The 15,343-nt window shown below is 44.3% G+C and overlaps 1 protein-coding gene across 4 annotated transcripts in view; it reads left to right on the forward strand.

Moving 5' to 3' along the window:
• FARP1 (FERM, ARH/RhoGEF and pleckstrin domain protein 1) overlaps positions 1-15,343 on the forward strand; it is a 201,074-nt gene that overhangs the window by 172,018 nt on the left and 13,713 nt on the right. For all 4 annotated transcript variants that reach the window (XM_066545129.1, XM_066545130.1, XM_066545131.1 and 1 more), the window contains exons 16-19: positions 919-1,052; positions 10,032-10,113; positions 12,761-12,998; positions 14,983-15,113. In XM_066545129.1, the coding sequence (XP_066401226.1) occupies positions 919-1,052; positions 10,032-10,113; positions 12,761-12,998; positions 14,983-15,113 (585 nt within the window). The remainder of the gene's footprint in view (positions 1-918; positions 1,053-10,031; positions 10,114-12,760; positions 12,999-14,982; positions 15,114-15,343) is intronic.

A 15,343-nucleotide genomic window follows, 5' to 3' on the forward strand; every position in this document is an offset into this window, starting at 1 on the left:
CAAGAGGGATGGGCCTGATGGTTAGCATGCAGTTGTATCAGCTATGCTCCACAAATGACTGGCCCAGGAGGCCAGTGAAAGTGAACAAGTAGCCAGCATAGTTGGAAAAGGAACAACTGCTGTGCATGAATTTTGAGACCTGGTAGATGAGCTTCAACTTTAGTTCTGCCTGGTGCTGAGATAAAGCAGGGGAGAGGGAAGCTTGGGAAGGATCTCTCCCTCAGGGCAGTAAGGAGTGAGCAGTGTTACCCTGTGGAAGACAATAGGCATTACTGCCTTGGCAAGCTGCCTAGTCCTATGGTTTTGTGTCACCCATAGCCTGTTAGGGTGAAATAAAGAGACTATGGTGCAAGACTGAGCAGGAGCCTGTTTCAGTCCTTACAGTGCCTGTCACTGCCACTCCAGTTTTGTGATAGCAGTGTCTTCCACTTGCTCACTTTGCAAAGTGATGGCCTCTGTGTGCACACAGCAGCGTGGGTGCTCACTGAGCCAACTCCTACCAAAGGCATTTCAGACGGAACTCGGCAAAAAGAAAATGCAGAGCTTTTTTTTTTTTGCTTTTACTGAATTGTTTACAAGTATTGTAATGCTCTTTCTCCTGCACCTGCAGCATGTGCAAATTCAGTTTGTATTGACTGACCAGTTTGGGTTTGAAAAGAATTTTCAAGATTTGATCAGTGATGGCAAAAGGGAAGGGAGTTCCTTTTTCAGCTGTGCAGGGTCTGATCTCTGATAAGAGCACCAGTTCAGCACACAGGAGTGTCAGGGATAGTCTGGGTTGTATTCCTAGTGCCAGATTAATAGGATTCTTACTGGCTTGGCTGTTAGGAGTATTTGGGTTAGGTACATAAAGACAGAAAATGATCATACCTTCTGCATTCCACCCACTGATAATTTTGCTTCTTTTTTCCTTTGTAGTGGTTTCAGAGTGCAGTGAGTAAAGAGGATTGCATGCCTGAAACACTGAAAAATCTAATTTTCTCCAACTTTGAACCTTTGCACAAATTTCACACTGGTTTTCTCAAGGAAATTGAGCAGAGACTTGCTCTGTGGTAAGACTGTTGATTGTTATTTATCTGTATTCTTTCGTGCAGTTTAGCATTTTTGCATTCCCTTTTTGCTAACTCCTTGTGATCTACTGTAGGGCTTAATTTGTGAAAGTCACAGATGTTGGTTATTAACAGACAGGGTTTATTGAATCGTGCTTTGTTCATGTTTACTTGACAAACTCTGTTGTTCAGATATCTCAGTTACAGACGTATGCAAATGAGATCATAATTCTGGATGAAGCTTTCCCTTGCCAAATGTCAGTGTTTCTACATGGCAGCTCCTTTGAAGAACATGCTGCAAGCAAGGCTTATCAGTAATAAAGAGGGAGAGGCAAAGGACCAGGTTCTGTTTCTGTCGAAATAGGTACAGGCTGGGAGGATTTCACAGAGCAGCTTCTCATTCTGCAGCATCACAGCTGTGACACTCACAGGGCCTACAGTGCTCTCTACAAATTGAAAGTGCTGGAAGAGGACACTGGGCTTGAAAGTTACCTATTCTTGACATAATACTGACAGTAAAACATGGCATTTTTTACCAAATAGCTATGAAGTGAATAATTCTTCCCTGGCAAGGCTCTTAGTTCATTCGACCACTGAAATCTTAGCAGAGGCAGCAGCATAAGCAGAAGCCTTCTACTCTCTCTGATTAGACCTGTCTGGACTAGATTGTCTTGCTCTCTGTAGGCATTTTTTGTAACTTGTCTTTGGTTCTAGGAGCTGAGCTTTTCCCTTCTCACTTAGAAAAGTGACAATGAATATCACATGAAAGCAGAGCAGGCAGACCTAATGGATGTTAATCAGTTTAATTAAGACGGGTGCCTCTTTAACTAATGAATCAAAACAAAAGCAAAAACACAGTCTCACACAGAGTGTGTGAGTTTAACTCTTGTGGTGTATTGAGATCATTTAATGGGGGCACAGCACAGACTAGAGCTGTCCAAACCCACCCTGCACAGTTGCAGAATTAGCAGGTGTTTTCTGGGAGGAGGGGAGTGTGGTCCTGCCTCTTAGAGCTGACTCCTAGTCCTCACCCCGGACTTTGGTTGACTCCTAATATTTTATATATATATTTGTATATGTATTTACATATAACCAATATAGTTACTCCTAAGACATGTTCTGCACAGCCACCCTGCCTGTATCATTCTTTTTTTCATTGGGCTGCTACTGGTGCTCATTGCACTGCCCTAAGCAGCATTTATTACAGGTACTCCAAGAAGGCTCTTTCAGGTGTTATAAAATACTGGTTGTTTCTTCAACCTTGGTGTAGGATTAACAGTAGTTGGAGTTAATCCCCAACTAGCTGGGGTTAACATGTATGGTGAGAAAAGGAAAATTTATGCAGTTAGTAAAGGCCAAGTTCTGCTCTCTGTCAGACCAATCTGATCTGGCTGGGTGCTGACTCCTGGGCAGATGTTGAAATATACATATAATATATATCCTATATATATCTCTCTATATATATATCCTACATCACCCCTATATCCTTCTGCTGGCATTAGAGGTGGATGCAAACCTCCTGTTCAGGTGTGATGTTTCACAAAAATTGGATGATGCTCCACTACCAGCCTGCTGTGGAAAGGTGACATTGTGATAAGTGGAGGGAAGGAGCAGTTATGTTAAAAGAAAGAAAAAGTATTTAGGCTTCTAGACTTTCCTTGATTTTACTTTGGTTCTCCTTTTCAGTTAGCTTCTTTTAGAGCTGAGTAAACCTTTTGTTTTTCAGCTTCTCCATAAAGTTTCACAGGGTGGTAAACCTCATTTTAAAGCTTCTAATATCATATTTTAACTGCACTAACCCGGTGATTTAAAGTGCTGATCCGCTACAAAGTTCCTTTGCACTCCAAATTTATTCAGAAATATTCTGCTGAGGTAACTTTGTCCCAGCTGGGCACCTCGTTCTGATTTTGTCAGCTCAGCTATTGCATGTCCTTCCACAGTTAGTGTAAGGCCACTGGGATTTCTCCCTTGGCTGCTCTGAACCACTTGACAGAAGAGCAGTCACGTTCCTGCATTCAGTTTGCAGCCAACAGCCTGGGTGCACCTCCTGTAATACCCCTGCTGTAGACAGTGATGGTTGCTAAAGGTCTGCAAGATTTGGGTATGTGCCTTGGGAAGGAGGCAGCCCTGCTGACAGGTATTATTGTGGAGATGTTGATGTTCTATATAATGCCACAGATGCTGAGATAAGCCACAAGCAATAAACTCTGTCCTCTAGAGATTAGTGTTTAATTAAAGAGTGAGAGACAAAATTAAACAGCCCCTCAGCATCCACAAGAAGCTGGTGGCAGTGCGGTTGGGAATTCCTTCAGCAGCATGGTCAAGGTCACTTAGCTCAATGCCAGAGTGGTGGCCCCAGGAACTTTTAAGGCAGAGGGCTCTGGCTGTGTTCACAGCTCGGGGCAGGTCACTCCCAGCTGCCCAGCAAATAAATCATGGGCCTGGCTGGGCACAGCTGCAGGCAGGTGTGGGCAGGATTCAAGCCAGCTCATTTAAATCTGACTCTTCCATGTCAGCTCTTAAATTTCCAGGCAGGTGGATGGGGAAGGAAGGTCCTGAGACATGAGCTTGCTCTGCATTTGTCAGAGGGTGACGTGTCCTACAAAAAAAGGGCCTTTGAGTGAAAGGGTTGTGGACTTCATCAGGCTGCTGGAAACCCCTGGCTACCAACATGTGCTGTGGGAGCTTGTGAGAGAGAGAGCCTGCTGCAACCAGTCCTCTGTGTTCCTCTAGTGAGTAGGATGCTGGGTTTTATCAACTTAAAGTGCAATTCAGCCTGCTCACTCTACACAGATGTAAGTGCAGTCCTCTAAGGTTTGTTTCAAACTTCCTGCCGCATGTTGGGAGATCTAACAGGAGGTCATTCCCTGCTCTCTTAGGCCTTGCATCATATTGAAGCTGCTGCTGATGCAAAAGAACTGTGATGAGATCAAGGCTCAGGGGGATTGTGCATATCAATTGTTAGATGTCTCCATGCTGTTAATTTGTTAAAACATCTATAGACTTTTAGCATTTGGCTGGAGGAAGCTCAGGTTGTGTACATTATTAAAAGTATTTCTGGCTTGCTTGAAGGCTTCTGAAGTGTTTGAATCTGCAATCAAGGGCAGGCTGTTAGCTACAGAACACCTTAAGGGCCAGGATCCTTTTGACCTGGCTATAGATTCTGGCAGGTCTGATCTGTTTCTTTACACAGTTCACCATTTTTCTCTGCAGTGCTGCATTTCCTAAGAGCAGCATGTCTCAGTGTCCAGAGCCTAGTGACAGCTTTTAGTATGACATAGATTGATACTGACACCAATAGTCAGCTGCAGAATACAGGCAGTCAGTGCATTTTTCTCAGCCAGAGTTTCTTTCTGGCCATGAAACTGAGAAGATTCCTGGTGGTTTTATTGCACAGCATCCTAAGATGAGTGATACCATGCTCTGGGCCATGTTTCCAGCCCGGCCAGTGCTGTAGTGGGGCCAGTAAAGCATTCCATGGATCTCCTCAGTTGCCACAGCTGTGCTGAGCTCTGGAGGCTGCCCATGTTCCTGGGAGCAAGTGAAATACCCCACTGGAGGCTGTGTGGTTTGAGGAGAGGAAGGAGGAGCTTTGGTGGATGCAGGTGCATGGTGCTTTGGTGGATGCAGGTGCTTTGTCCTCTCACACAGGAAGGGAAGAGGAGAAGAGCAGGAGCAGCACACATCAGGCTGTTCAGTGAGCAAGTGCCAGAAGAGCTGCATCTGGCACTTGGGCATCCAGATGCTGGTCCTGGCTGCCAGGACTCCTCAGCAAGGCTTTGGATGCAAGGCCAGGAGCTCCCAAACCTTTTTGATGGGAGAAAATATGGGAGGCATATGTCAGTGACTTTAGGCTGGCTCCTGTTTCCCAAGACCAGTGAGATTTTATAGCAAGGAGGAAGAGGTGTGGGCAGTGCAGGCAGAGTGTGACATACTTCATCAGCTTCTGGGTGGTTGAATCTGAGAAGTCAGTTAGGAGGAGTTGGGTTCTACTCCTCCTTTTACCTCAGCTGTTTAGTAAGCTATTCATCTGGGCCACAAGCACCATTTTCCATCCAAATAATTGAACTCATCTTTTCACACCCCATTAAATGTATTGCAAGTTTCCACACTGATTTCTTTAAATGAAGACAGAAAGTGGCAAATAGAGAACCATAAGTATCCCCCTTTTTCTGACCACTGAGCAGCATAGAGAGCAGTGCTGGGCAAGCCAGGATAGCTGTTTCTGCCCAAGGATGCCCTCATCAGGTAGCACAAATCTGTGGTTTGGGCCTTATCCCTTTGCTAGGAAAGAAAAATGTTATGTACCTCCCAGAAGTGCAGGCAGACTCCTCTTCTCCAGGGGAAGCTGCTAGTTTGACTTGCAGATCTTTCTGAGGAAAGCTGCTGCTCAGTGTTACCAGATGGGAATGTGTGGCTGTAATTTGCAAGAAAAAGGGCTCTTAATCTTAGCCTATGAAAAAGGAGAAGGCACAATCAGGGTTTGTGGAAGCAAAATTGAAAACCTCTAATAAAAAAGCACTCAGGGAGGCGTAGGAAGATGAGCCAAATGTTGATTTATTAACCATTTTTTGTTTGAGAAGAAATACTTGTGCTCAGGAAGAGCAGGCTGACAGACAGTTTATATAAACAAGGCAGCAGTTCTGATCTGCCTCCTCAAAGGCAGCATGCAGGCTGCTCATGTCTGCTGGGAGGCACGAGGAGGGCACTTGTCCTGTGTACAGAAACGAGGTGTGTGCTGCAGTACAAACCTCTGAGTTGTGCACTGCAGATTCCTGAGACCAGCACATTGAGAGGGGCTTGGTGCCAGCACACTGGGCTCGGTTTTGAGAGGATTTTCATTGCTGAAGTCACTTTTCTGGGTACCTCTGGGGATTGGAGCTGTGCTACGCCCAAATTAACTGGAAATGGTGGGAGAGAAGTAGCACATCCAGGATCTGTTAGTCAGAATTGGAGCCATGTTGCATCAGTCTCTGTGGCTCTCCCAGCAGGCTATGCCCAGGGTCAGCTCTGAGGCTGTTCCACAGCAAGGTGTGGGATGCTCTTGCATTTACAGCCCATTTTCATGCAGTGCTCTTACTTGTTCGGATCCCTTACCCCTTAAAAGCATTACTGATGCATGTTTGCTGTAGGTTGGGTTTCTCCCACAACAGGGGTAACCATCCCAAAGTCTTTAAATGTATGCACACCCTCCAAAGGCTTGGTATGACTCTGGGAAGCTCTGATGGCTTCAGCAGTGTTTCTTAGGCTCTGAGCAATGTGTCATGCACCACTCACTGCTGAAAGTCCAGCTGCAGTGCTGGCTGGAATGGGCAGGGCAGTAAGAAGCAGGGTGTGAGCAAGGAAAGGGGTGTTTGCTTTTATTGGCTCTTCTTTTCCAATTACAAAACATGCCTCTTATTTAAAAGGCAGTTGTAATGAGAAATGTTTAAGGTATTTCTTAGTATTAGAACTTTAGTTAATAATAAAGTCATAAAGAACTTCAAAGTGTCTAGGTGTTCAAAGAACCAGCTATGGTATTCAGGAGGGAGTTCCTGAGCATGTAACACAAGGTCACACATTGTAAATATAATTTGTTACAATTGATTTATTATTATTTTGGCTGCAATTCAAGGGCTGCAATCAAAGACTTCTGTGTTTGCCTCAAAAAAGTCTTTATTGAGATATCTTTCTCTTCTTTTTTGCCTTTCCACCATCCCCATTGAATACCTTCTGATTGGGGGTATGGGCTGACTTGAGATTTCCTTCTATTATTTTTTCAATTGTATACACTAAAAACATCATGTAATTCGAAAATCTGACAGGGCTGCTTGTGTAATCCCTGTAAGTCAAGCTGATGGCTGTTTGGAGTAATATATATATAAGGTAGTGTCTGAATTTCTTGCCAGGTGTAAGCCAGTCTTCTCTTTTCTTGCTATTGTACATTTGCATTGCTGTAAAAAGGGACTACTTGGATAAAAATGGGAAATGATCTTATAATGACCAATAACATCCTCACTTTTTAGCATGATTTTCAGTGGCTTTAGACCTCCCTGCAATGTCAGTGGAGTAAGGGCACATTATGCATGAGGAAAGCTGCTGCTACATCTTCTGTGGAGATGGGCACCATCAATCAGCTCCTGATGAAAAGCTGTGAGACCCTAGGCCCTGAGTTTTTTCCCTTGTCAGTGGCAGATAGATACCATGTTCAAACAGTGACCCGTGAAAACGAGGAGTAAGAAGAACAATTCAGCCATTGATGCACAACAAATGAGCAGCTTCTTCCCTCTCAGCAAGCTGCGTGTTGTTATTCAAAACAGACACCACAGGGAGAACTCTCCTTTGTGCTCCTGTGCTTTGGGCTCTTGCAGCAGCAAGACATCATCTGATATGTTGTGTGTTTGGGTTTTATTTTTATATTCTGTGTATATGGATGCTCTTTTCTTGGTGTTTCTTGTTTTCTTGGGATTTGCATGTTGAGGAGCTGGGGAAGATGGCAGTGTAGTTTGGGGTTTGCTCTGGGTCCCAGCATGGAGCTGGGGTAGAGTGGAGGTTGGGTTTTAGGAGGCAGATGGGAAGCTCTCATGTTCTCTTGTGCCCAGTTTCAGCTTTCCCTGCCTCTCTGTCCACATCACAGCCTGCATGCCTGTGCACCATCTCCAGTGGGAAAATAATCTCTGTTGCAAGGGAAATTCACCTGCCTGAAAATTAATAACTAAAGCAAGAAGGGTGGCTGGAACAAGGAGCAGTATGCAGCCATCACATTTCTGTATTTTCTCCTAAGAAAAGCCAGGGTTTATTTCTTCCAGCAGGATGCATCTGTGTGCAGCACAGGTCATCTTTGTCAGCCTGGGCTGAGGGCTCTGGTAGCATTCAGCTCTTCACTGCTCAGCCAACAGCTGGAGAGAGGCTGTTGCTTCTGGGGACCCCCTTCTCTCTGTCTCTGTCACTCTGCCGAGATGCAGAGTAAGTTTTGAAAGCCCTAAAAGTCTGTGGCTGATGCTGATGAAGGGGGACTATTCCTGATGTGGTGAGATGCTGTGCAAGCACTCAGTGTGGTGGTGCTGAAGAGGGTCCAGCAGGTCAGCTTTTAGGAAATAAGGACCTGACTGTTCCATGAACAGCCCCATTAATTACTACCTGTTGGAAGCACTCACTGTGACTTTGGTAGGCTTGGGCTCAGCCTCCAAGTAGGCAGCTAATAGATAAGACATTTGTACTGTGTATTCCAGCCAATCTGTATTGTAGCCTTCAGATCAGAAAAGCAGTGTCTATTTAGAAAAAGCAGTCTGTAATGATGGACTTAATATTTATCTTGGCAGTAAGTAGATAACTCTACATTTCATACTCAAAAAGATACAAAACTGCCCAAGTCCATTAGATTAAATCAAATGTAGACACATGGAAATGGATCCAGGTAGTGCCAGAGAATGAGAGAATAACACATAAAGCAAGAATTCTTGTAGAGATAATTGCTGAATACCACACCATTGCTGGCAGCAGCACAATTTCATCTGGCTTTGACACTTCTGAGCTTGTGTGTAGATGCCCAACATGAGCCATTTGGGTGGGGATGCTGCATGCTGGCTTCATGGGTGCAGGGGGCTTTTCCTTGCTTCCTGCCAGGGTGGGGCTGCTGCCTGGGGCTCCAAATGGTTCTGGTTTTCAGTCAGGGGCACTTGGATCTGCACCACTTGGAGCAGAGCTTTAGTGGCTGGAAGGTTTTATTTACAACCTGTCAGGAAATCTCAGTGGGGAGAGCTGCTGGATGGGTGTGTCATGGGGGAAGGGAGGATTTAGGAACAGCATAGAGTGGAGATGATTTGGCAGACAGAGGCTTCCTGAAGAGAGAAATTGTACTTTCAGTTTAGACATTGCTCGGGCATAATTAGACTATGGCAGTGTTTATATGACATAATGGTTTTGCAAAACAGTGATAATAATTAAAATTACCACTGACACAACCCAACTTCCTACCCCAGTGTAACCTTTGGGTTCAGAAAAAAAATATTAAAAATCTTGTTGAGTACTGATTTTCCTTGCCTAAATAGGCATGTGAGTGTTAACACACTAGGAAAACACACAATAGGAAATTATTAGAGACAACCTATGAAACTGGGTGATGTTCAAATGAACATGGAGTAATCCCTTGTTTATCAATGGAGTCTCTTGGAAAGGGGAGGGGAACAGTGCTTCTCCCCACACACTCCTAGTGATTTTCTTTTGACAGCATAGCTTTGTTGGAACAGGTCTGTAACAGGTTCTTATAGTCATGATCTTTCCTCCTGTGTTTTCAAAAAGCACATGTCTGGTTGTTTGGTTTCACTCGGGGTGTGGTATCCTTGCTGTCTCACACATGGATTTAGATACAGGAATATCTTTTTTATCAGGAGCAGTGTTGCTCCCAAGTGCTGCACTCACCAAAGTGCAGCTGGCTGGGTGAGAGGCAGCACTTTGCATTTGTAATACCATACGTGAAATACTGAATGGAAATTCCTGCCAGTATTTAAACACTTATGAGTCAAAGCCTGATGCTGGATGGATTTTTTTTTTTTTGGCCCCACTGTCCCTTGCACAAGCAGAAAACTCTTCAGAAGAAGAACACCCCTGGGTCCTGTTCTGGGGCTCAGCCATTGTATCTGAGCAGAATTAACCTTCTGCTCTAAGGTCACATATTCTCATGGGACTCTGATGCCTTCTTTTCCCCCAAACCATTTCCAGCCTTCTCTGGTGTGTTCAAAAATGCTAGCAATTTTCCTTAAAAGTCTAATCCTTCTGTTAAGTGCCTGCCCTCTCTGTTGTTAGGAGTGAAAGGCAGGCTGGGTGAAGGGTGTACTGTACCTGGGAATTACAGTCTGCCAGGAAGATTCCTCACAAGCTTCTGAGCAAAGGAGCATGGGGGTCAGGATTTTAAAAAAAATGAGCTATTGAGTTTCAGTGCTTATAAGTGATGAAGCAGTTTTATTGGATGACTGAAGTGTGTGGCATTTCTGTTGCTGACAGGGAAGGCCGCTCTAATGCTCACATTAAAGGAGATTACCAAAGAATCGGAGATGTTATGCTGAAGAACATTCAGAGTATGAAGGTAGGAATGATCCTATAACTGCTAAGCTTTGACACGGATTAACTTCAGCATGCTTTTCCTTTCCTTATGATGTTGCCTCTTGTGCTGGTTTTTGCCAGTTGTAATCAAGGCTCATGCTATGAAAGTTTCCTTTGATGACGTTGCAAGCATTTGGTGGATTTCCCTGGGATTTCACAATTGCAAGCTGATTTTAAATTGTCGAGCCCCTTTCCTCCACTTTCCTAAAAACAGAAGCAGCAAACAGAAAAGTTCAGGAGTATTTCATTTCCAGGTCTTTTTTCCTTCAAATAAGAGGGCAAAGCATTGGAATTTGTGTGGCTGAAGAGACTGTTCAAATGCTGAGTGTGCCTATTTTTTCATGCAAATATTCACGTTAAGATATTGCAGGATTGGTGACCATAAGCTGGGTATCGATTTGACTTGGAAAAGTTATATTTGTGCACTACAGTGCCAAGTTAGGTGAAAGGTTTTTGAATCATGAGAATAATTGCCTCTGAAGCCTTTAAAACTAGAAGTAAAAATACACGTATGAACCATAAATCCAGGTGTAATGTTCAGCAGAATTTGCAAGTGTTCTTAGTCTGGCCAGAGCAGTATTCTCAATGCTCTGTGTTACTGAGAAAACAGCATGGAATGCAGGCACATGTGAAAACCCTGCAGGTTTGTACAGTGTGGATGTAAGCTCACCTTACTGTAATGCATCCACACCTCCAGGTCGGTGTGGGGCAGAACGTGGCATTTCCCCTTCAGCACGCGGTTCTGCGAGTGATATTGAACTCTCTGATAAATCTTTCCTTGGGGATGGCCACTTGGGCATTCTGCAGTTAGTAAATGGAGCAGCCTTGAGTCCTTGGCTGGAGGAAAGGGCACTTTAATCATTACAGCTCTCCTGAGATGTTGGCTAGGACTCGCTTTGTCTTTCGAAAGGACGGAGAGAGACGCGGAGAGCAAAGTGACGCACAAGCGATCACACGGCAGATCAGAAAAAGGGAGCACAGAAAGCTCCAGTTCCCATCCCAGCCTTGACACAGCCAGCCTTGTCACCAATAAGGCAGCCTCACACTCTCTCTCTGTGCAGTGTACTTAGCCAGGAACTGCTTTTTCCCCTCAAGATGTAATTCACATCCCGTGGAAGAAATGTAGAGGGGACTTTGCTACCTCCGTCTCTGCTCTCAAGAAGGATGCAGCTCTTCACAAACCGTTTTTAGAGTACCAGAGAGCTTCAGACAGACTTTGTCTCTGCTCTTGGTATTTTGCAACATTAAATTGTGTGTCCTTTGCTGTCTGCAGGTCCTTCTGGGCCTCTAGTTTAAGGGCAGTGTACAGTCCTCACTGTAACTTAGACCTGGCAGCGTGCTTTCACCTTTCCCATTTTCCCTTTCCCATTAAAGGATTTTACTTCATTTGCTTTGAGATCCACCACCACTGATCTACTGATAGGTAAAGAGACAATAGCTAGTTTAACTTAAAAGAACTGCACAAGAAACAAATAAAGTTAGTAAAAACTGTACTTATTTATCATGAGACCTGTTAAAAGATCTGCAAACTGATGCTACATGTTTAATTAATATAGGAAAGAAGTTAAGAAAGGTAATTAATGGGCAGTCTCTGTGGCAGCCCAGAGGGTCTGCTGTGTCTTTTCCTGAGTTACAGACTTATAAAATGAATATGCAGTGTGTGGAGGAAGCAGCTTGGCTCTAGGGAAGGTATGTTTCTGGTAAACATGTCACAAATCACAGGAGAGAGAGAGTTGACTGGAAATGTGTCAAAAAGCACAAACTTCAGATTAAGACAGAATTTCTTCTCAAGTCCATTCAATTTGTGCATTCAATTTCTTTTTGCTGCTGCTTAATATTCTACCATTACTGGAAAACTTCAGTTGGCTGCTCAGAGAAGCTCTGTACATCCTGAAGAACCAGTTTACCTTTTTCAAAACACAACTAATTCCCTGTATAAATTGTTTAAAAACAATACTGCTGAACTGTTTGAAGGGGGAGTTGTGAATACCTGTGATACTGAGACCTAAATGGAATTACATATTTAATGCAAACCTCATTCATTGCTGCCAGTGGGATTATTTAGAGCCTGCACTAAGGAGAAGAGGATGTAGTCTAAGGATGAAGAGCTTGTAACATAACCATTTCTGTCAGGCAACTCCTCTGGTTTTGTGTTTGTTGAGTTTCCCAAGAGATGCAACTTCTCATTAATGAGAGGAGAGCAGAAGCCAGAAGTCCATTTGCCTGCATATCTGTTCCCCAAAACCACCTAAGGGAAACTGGGGCATCTAAATCCCTTCATCCTTTTAGAAAATCCCATTTGCATTTTTTGGCTGTCTCTATTGCACCTACTTGCATGATCTGTGTTCATGTCATCTCCTTGCCTTTGGATTCCTCACTGATAAGAGAGTTTTGTTGAATTATGTGCTTTAGCTTTCCTGGGAATGCAGAGGGGGTGGGGGTGTCTACTTCAAATGAGTAATGCCTTCTCTCCTTGGCAAGTGAATATCAGAACCATTGTGCTGTACAATGATTTTGTTTGCAAAATCCCCACTGCTGTGCTAGTTGGATGTGTTATTGGATTAGGTATGGGCTGAGTCATGTCTCTCAGTGATTGTTAAGAGCCTCCTCTTTTCTTTCTTGCATAAAAGCAACTGACAATTCACCTGCGAAAGCACAATGAGATTTTAATGGAGCTGGAGAATGGGATCAGGAACTCCCGCAAGCTGGAGACCTTCTGCAGAGATTTTGAGCTACAGAAAGTCTGCTACTTGCCTCTCAATACCTTCCTCCTCAGGCCTTTACACAGGCTTATGCACTACAAGCAGATAATGGAGAGGCTTTGCAAGCACTACCCTCCAAGCCACATGGACTTCAGGGATTCGAGAGGTAAGAAAGACAAAAGACGTCAGTTCCCGGAGCTGGGGAATGACACCCATTAGACATTAGAGGTGTATGGCTGGAGGAAAGGAAAATCTTTTTTTTTAAACCCACATAAAAAGAGGATTGAGTTGCAAAATCCACCACTCAGAGCACCATAAGCAGTAGGATTAACAGAAGGATGCTCTTCTATACACATTGTGCCACAGTCTGGGCAGGTGCTTGGAAGAGAATTCTGCTGGAGGTTATTAAACACACAGAAATGACAGCAGGTTCAGGAAGCCTCTTGAACTGAAAACAGTTGGGAGGTTGGAGAGAGCACAGGGAACATACCATATGTGCTTGTGTTGTTCCTAGCTTTCCCTAGAGATCCTCTAATAACACAAAATACTAGCCCAGGTGAACCCTTGGTCTGACTCAGTAGGGATGCTGTTATTATGTCTTTCAGTGTTATTTTTCTTCTTTTTCAAGAATACAGTTTGCTCTGTTATCATTTCCGTGATTTGTTTCAGGAGCTCAAAGCAGCCAGCTTGGGTTGGTTTTGGATTTGGGGTTGGTTTTTTTTCAAGCATGAAGAAATTGCCCTCCTGTAGCCTGAACTCACTGCCTGCCATTTCTTTCTGATGGTTTGTTCTCCTTCCTCCTTGCACCCATCCCCCACACCTGTTGTAAGCTGGGTGTGTTTAAGGATAACTCCATTATCTTTGGTACGTTGCTGCAGATCCATGGAAGAGCTTGGGCTCCCAGGCATAACATGTGAGCTGAGCTCCCTCAGAGGCTGTGGGATGAGACCCCCAGCAGGCAGTGCAGAGAATGCAGAGCTAACCTAACCTGTGGCAGTAGGAAATGCCACAGAGACCTGTGGCACTGTGGGGCTGTGTGACACAGGTGCTAGCCCAAATCTCTCTGCTCCCTGAGTGATCTCAGAGAAGGCAGAGAGTAGTGCCTGCATGTCTTTCAGCCAAGGCTGGGGCATGAGGATGATGTGTCCATTCTCCTCTCCCCAGAGAGTGGAGCAGGCTGATTCCTGCTTCACCTTTGAAATGGATATGAGCATAGGTTTCACAGGTGAAAATAAGACAACATGAGGACAGTGTGACTTAGAGACCCCATCACTCTGGGATCAGTTTCTTACTGAGGTGTTTGCAGACTCTTTTTAAAGGTCAGAGTCTAAAGGAAACAAAAAAAAGTGAATTTAATCCCAGAAGAGAGCATGTCTCCCACTAGCAGGTGGGTGAACTGTGTACTGAGCAATGATGAAGGAAGATGGAACCACTGTTACTGTTCATGGACTGTGGTTTTTTAGCAAAAATGGCTGTAGCTGCTCTTCTAGCACTGCCAGCCCGTGTGCTTGGCCCATTCAGAGCCTGCCCACTCAGCCAGGTGTGTCAAGGCTGCTGCTCCCACACATGATGGCACAGGGAGTGGGTGGTGTCTCTGGAGAGAATGGAGTAGATAGAGCCATGATATGACTCAGTGGTGTGCAGCCCTTTAGTTGTTCTCATTGATGGGACTGAGAACAAGCCCCAAGGTGTTTGCCATCTGAAATGATACAATAAGTGACACTGCCATTTCCTGCTCTTTTCAAATATGGGCCTGACCCTGTGTGCTGCAAGCAGGGGGAAGTGCATTTTTTGAAGCATAAAGAACATCCCTAGATTGATCAGAGTTGTAGGAATTTAAGTCCTTTATGAGAATCCATTCATTAGTGCTCTGGATTGACCATACTCTTCTTATAAAGTTCCTGTGGCTAAAACAGGGCAAATTTTTGGGAAATAGACTGACTGTTCTTCACAACACTCCACCCCATCCACTGTGTAAGATGATGTCCAGAGTTTGTGTGGGTTTTAGTCTGCCTGAGTAGCTTTATGCTGTAGAGGAGAAGAGTAGCACAAGAGGGCTCATGAGCCAGATACTGCTGAAAAAAAGCCATATTTCTTCTTGAACGTTCTTGTAAATTTTTAATAAGCACTTTATGGATTTGTCCATCTAGCTGCTTTGGCTGAGATTTCTGAAATGGTGGCTCAGCTCCATGGCAATATGATAAAGATGGAGAACTTCCAGAAGCTGCACGAACTGAAGAAAGACTTGATAGGCATGGACAATCTGGTGATCCCCGGAAGGGTGAGTAACAGAGTTGTGATTAAGATTTGATACCATTTCAAATCATTAGGTATGTTTTCAAAACCTGTTTATTAGGGGCACCTGTGAAATTGCCTTTCATCATTTGAACCTTTTTCTGTCACCAAAACCTCTCAGATGTAAACACAATAATGCCAAATGTCATCATTTAACCCCAGCCAGCAGCCAAGACCCACACAGCTGCTTGCTCACTGCCCCAGTGGCAGGACCAG

Source organism: Molothrus aeneus, chromosome 2, assembly GCF_037042795.1.
Source record: "Molothrus aeneus isolate 106 chromosome 2, BPBGC_Maene_1.0, whole genome shotgun sequence".
NCBI classification, from domain to species: domain Eukaryota; kingdom Metazoa; phylum Chordata; class Aves; order Passeriformes; family Icteridae; genus Molothrus; species Molothrus aeneus.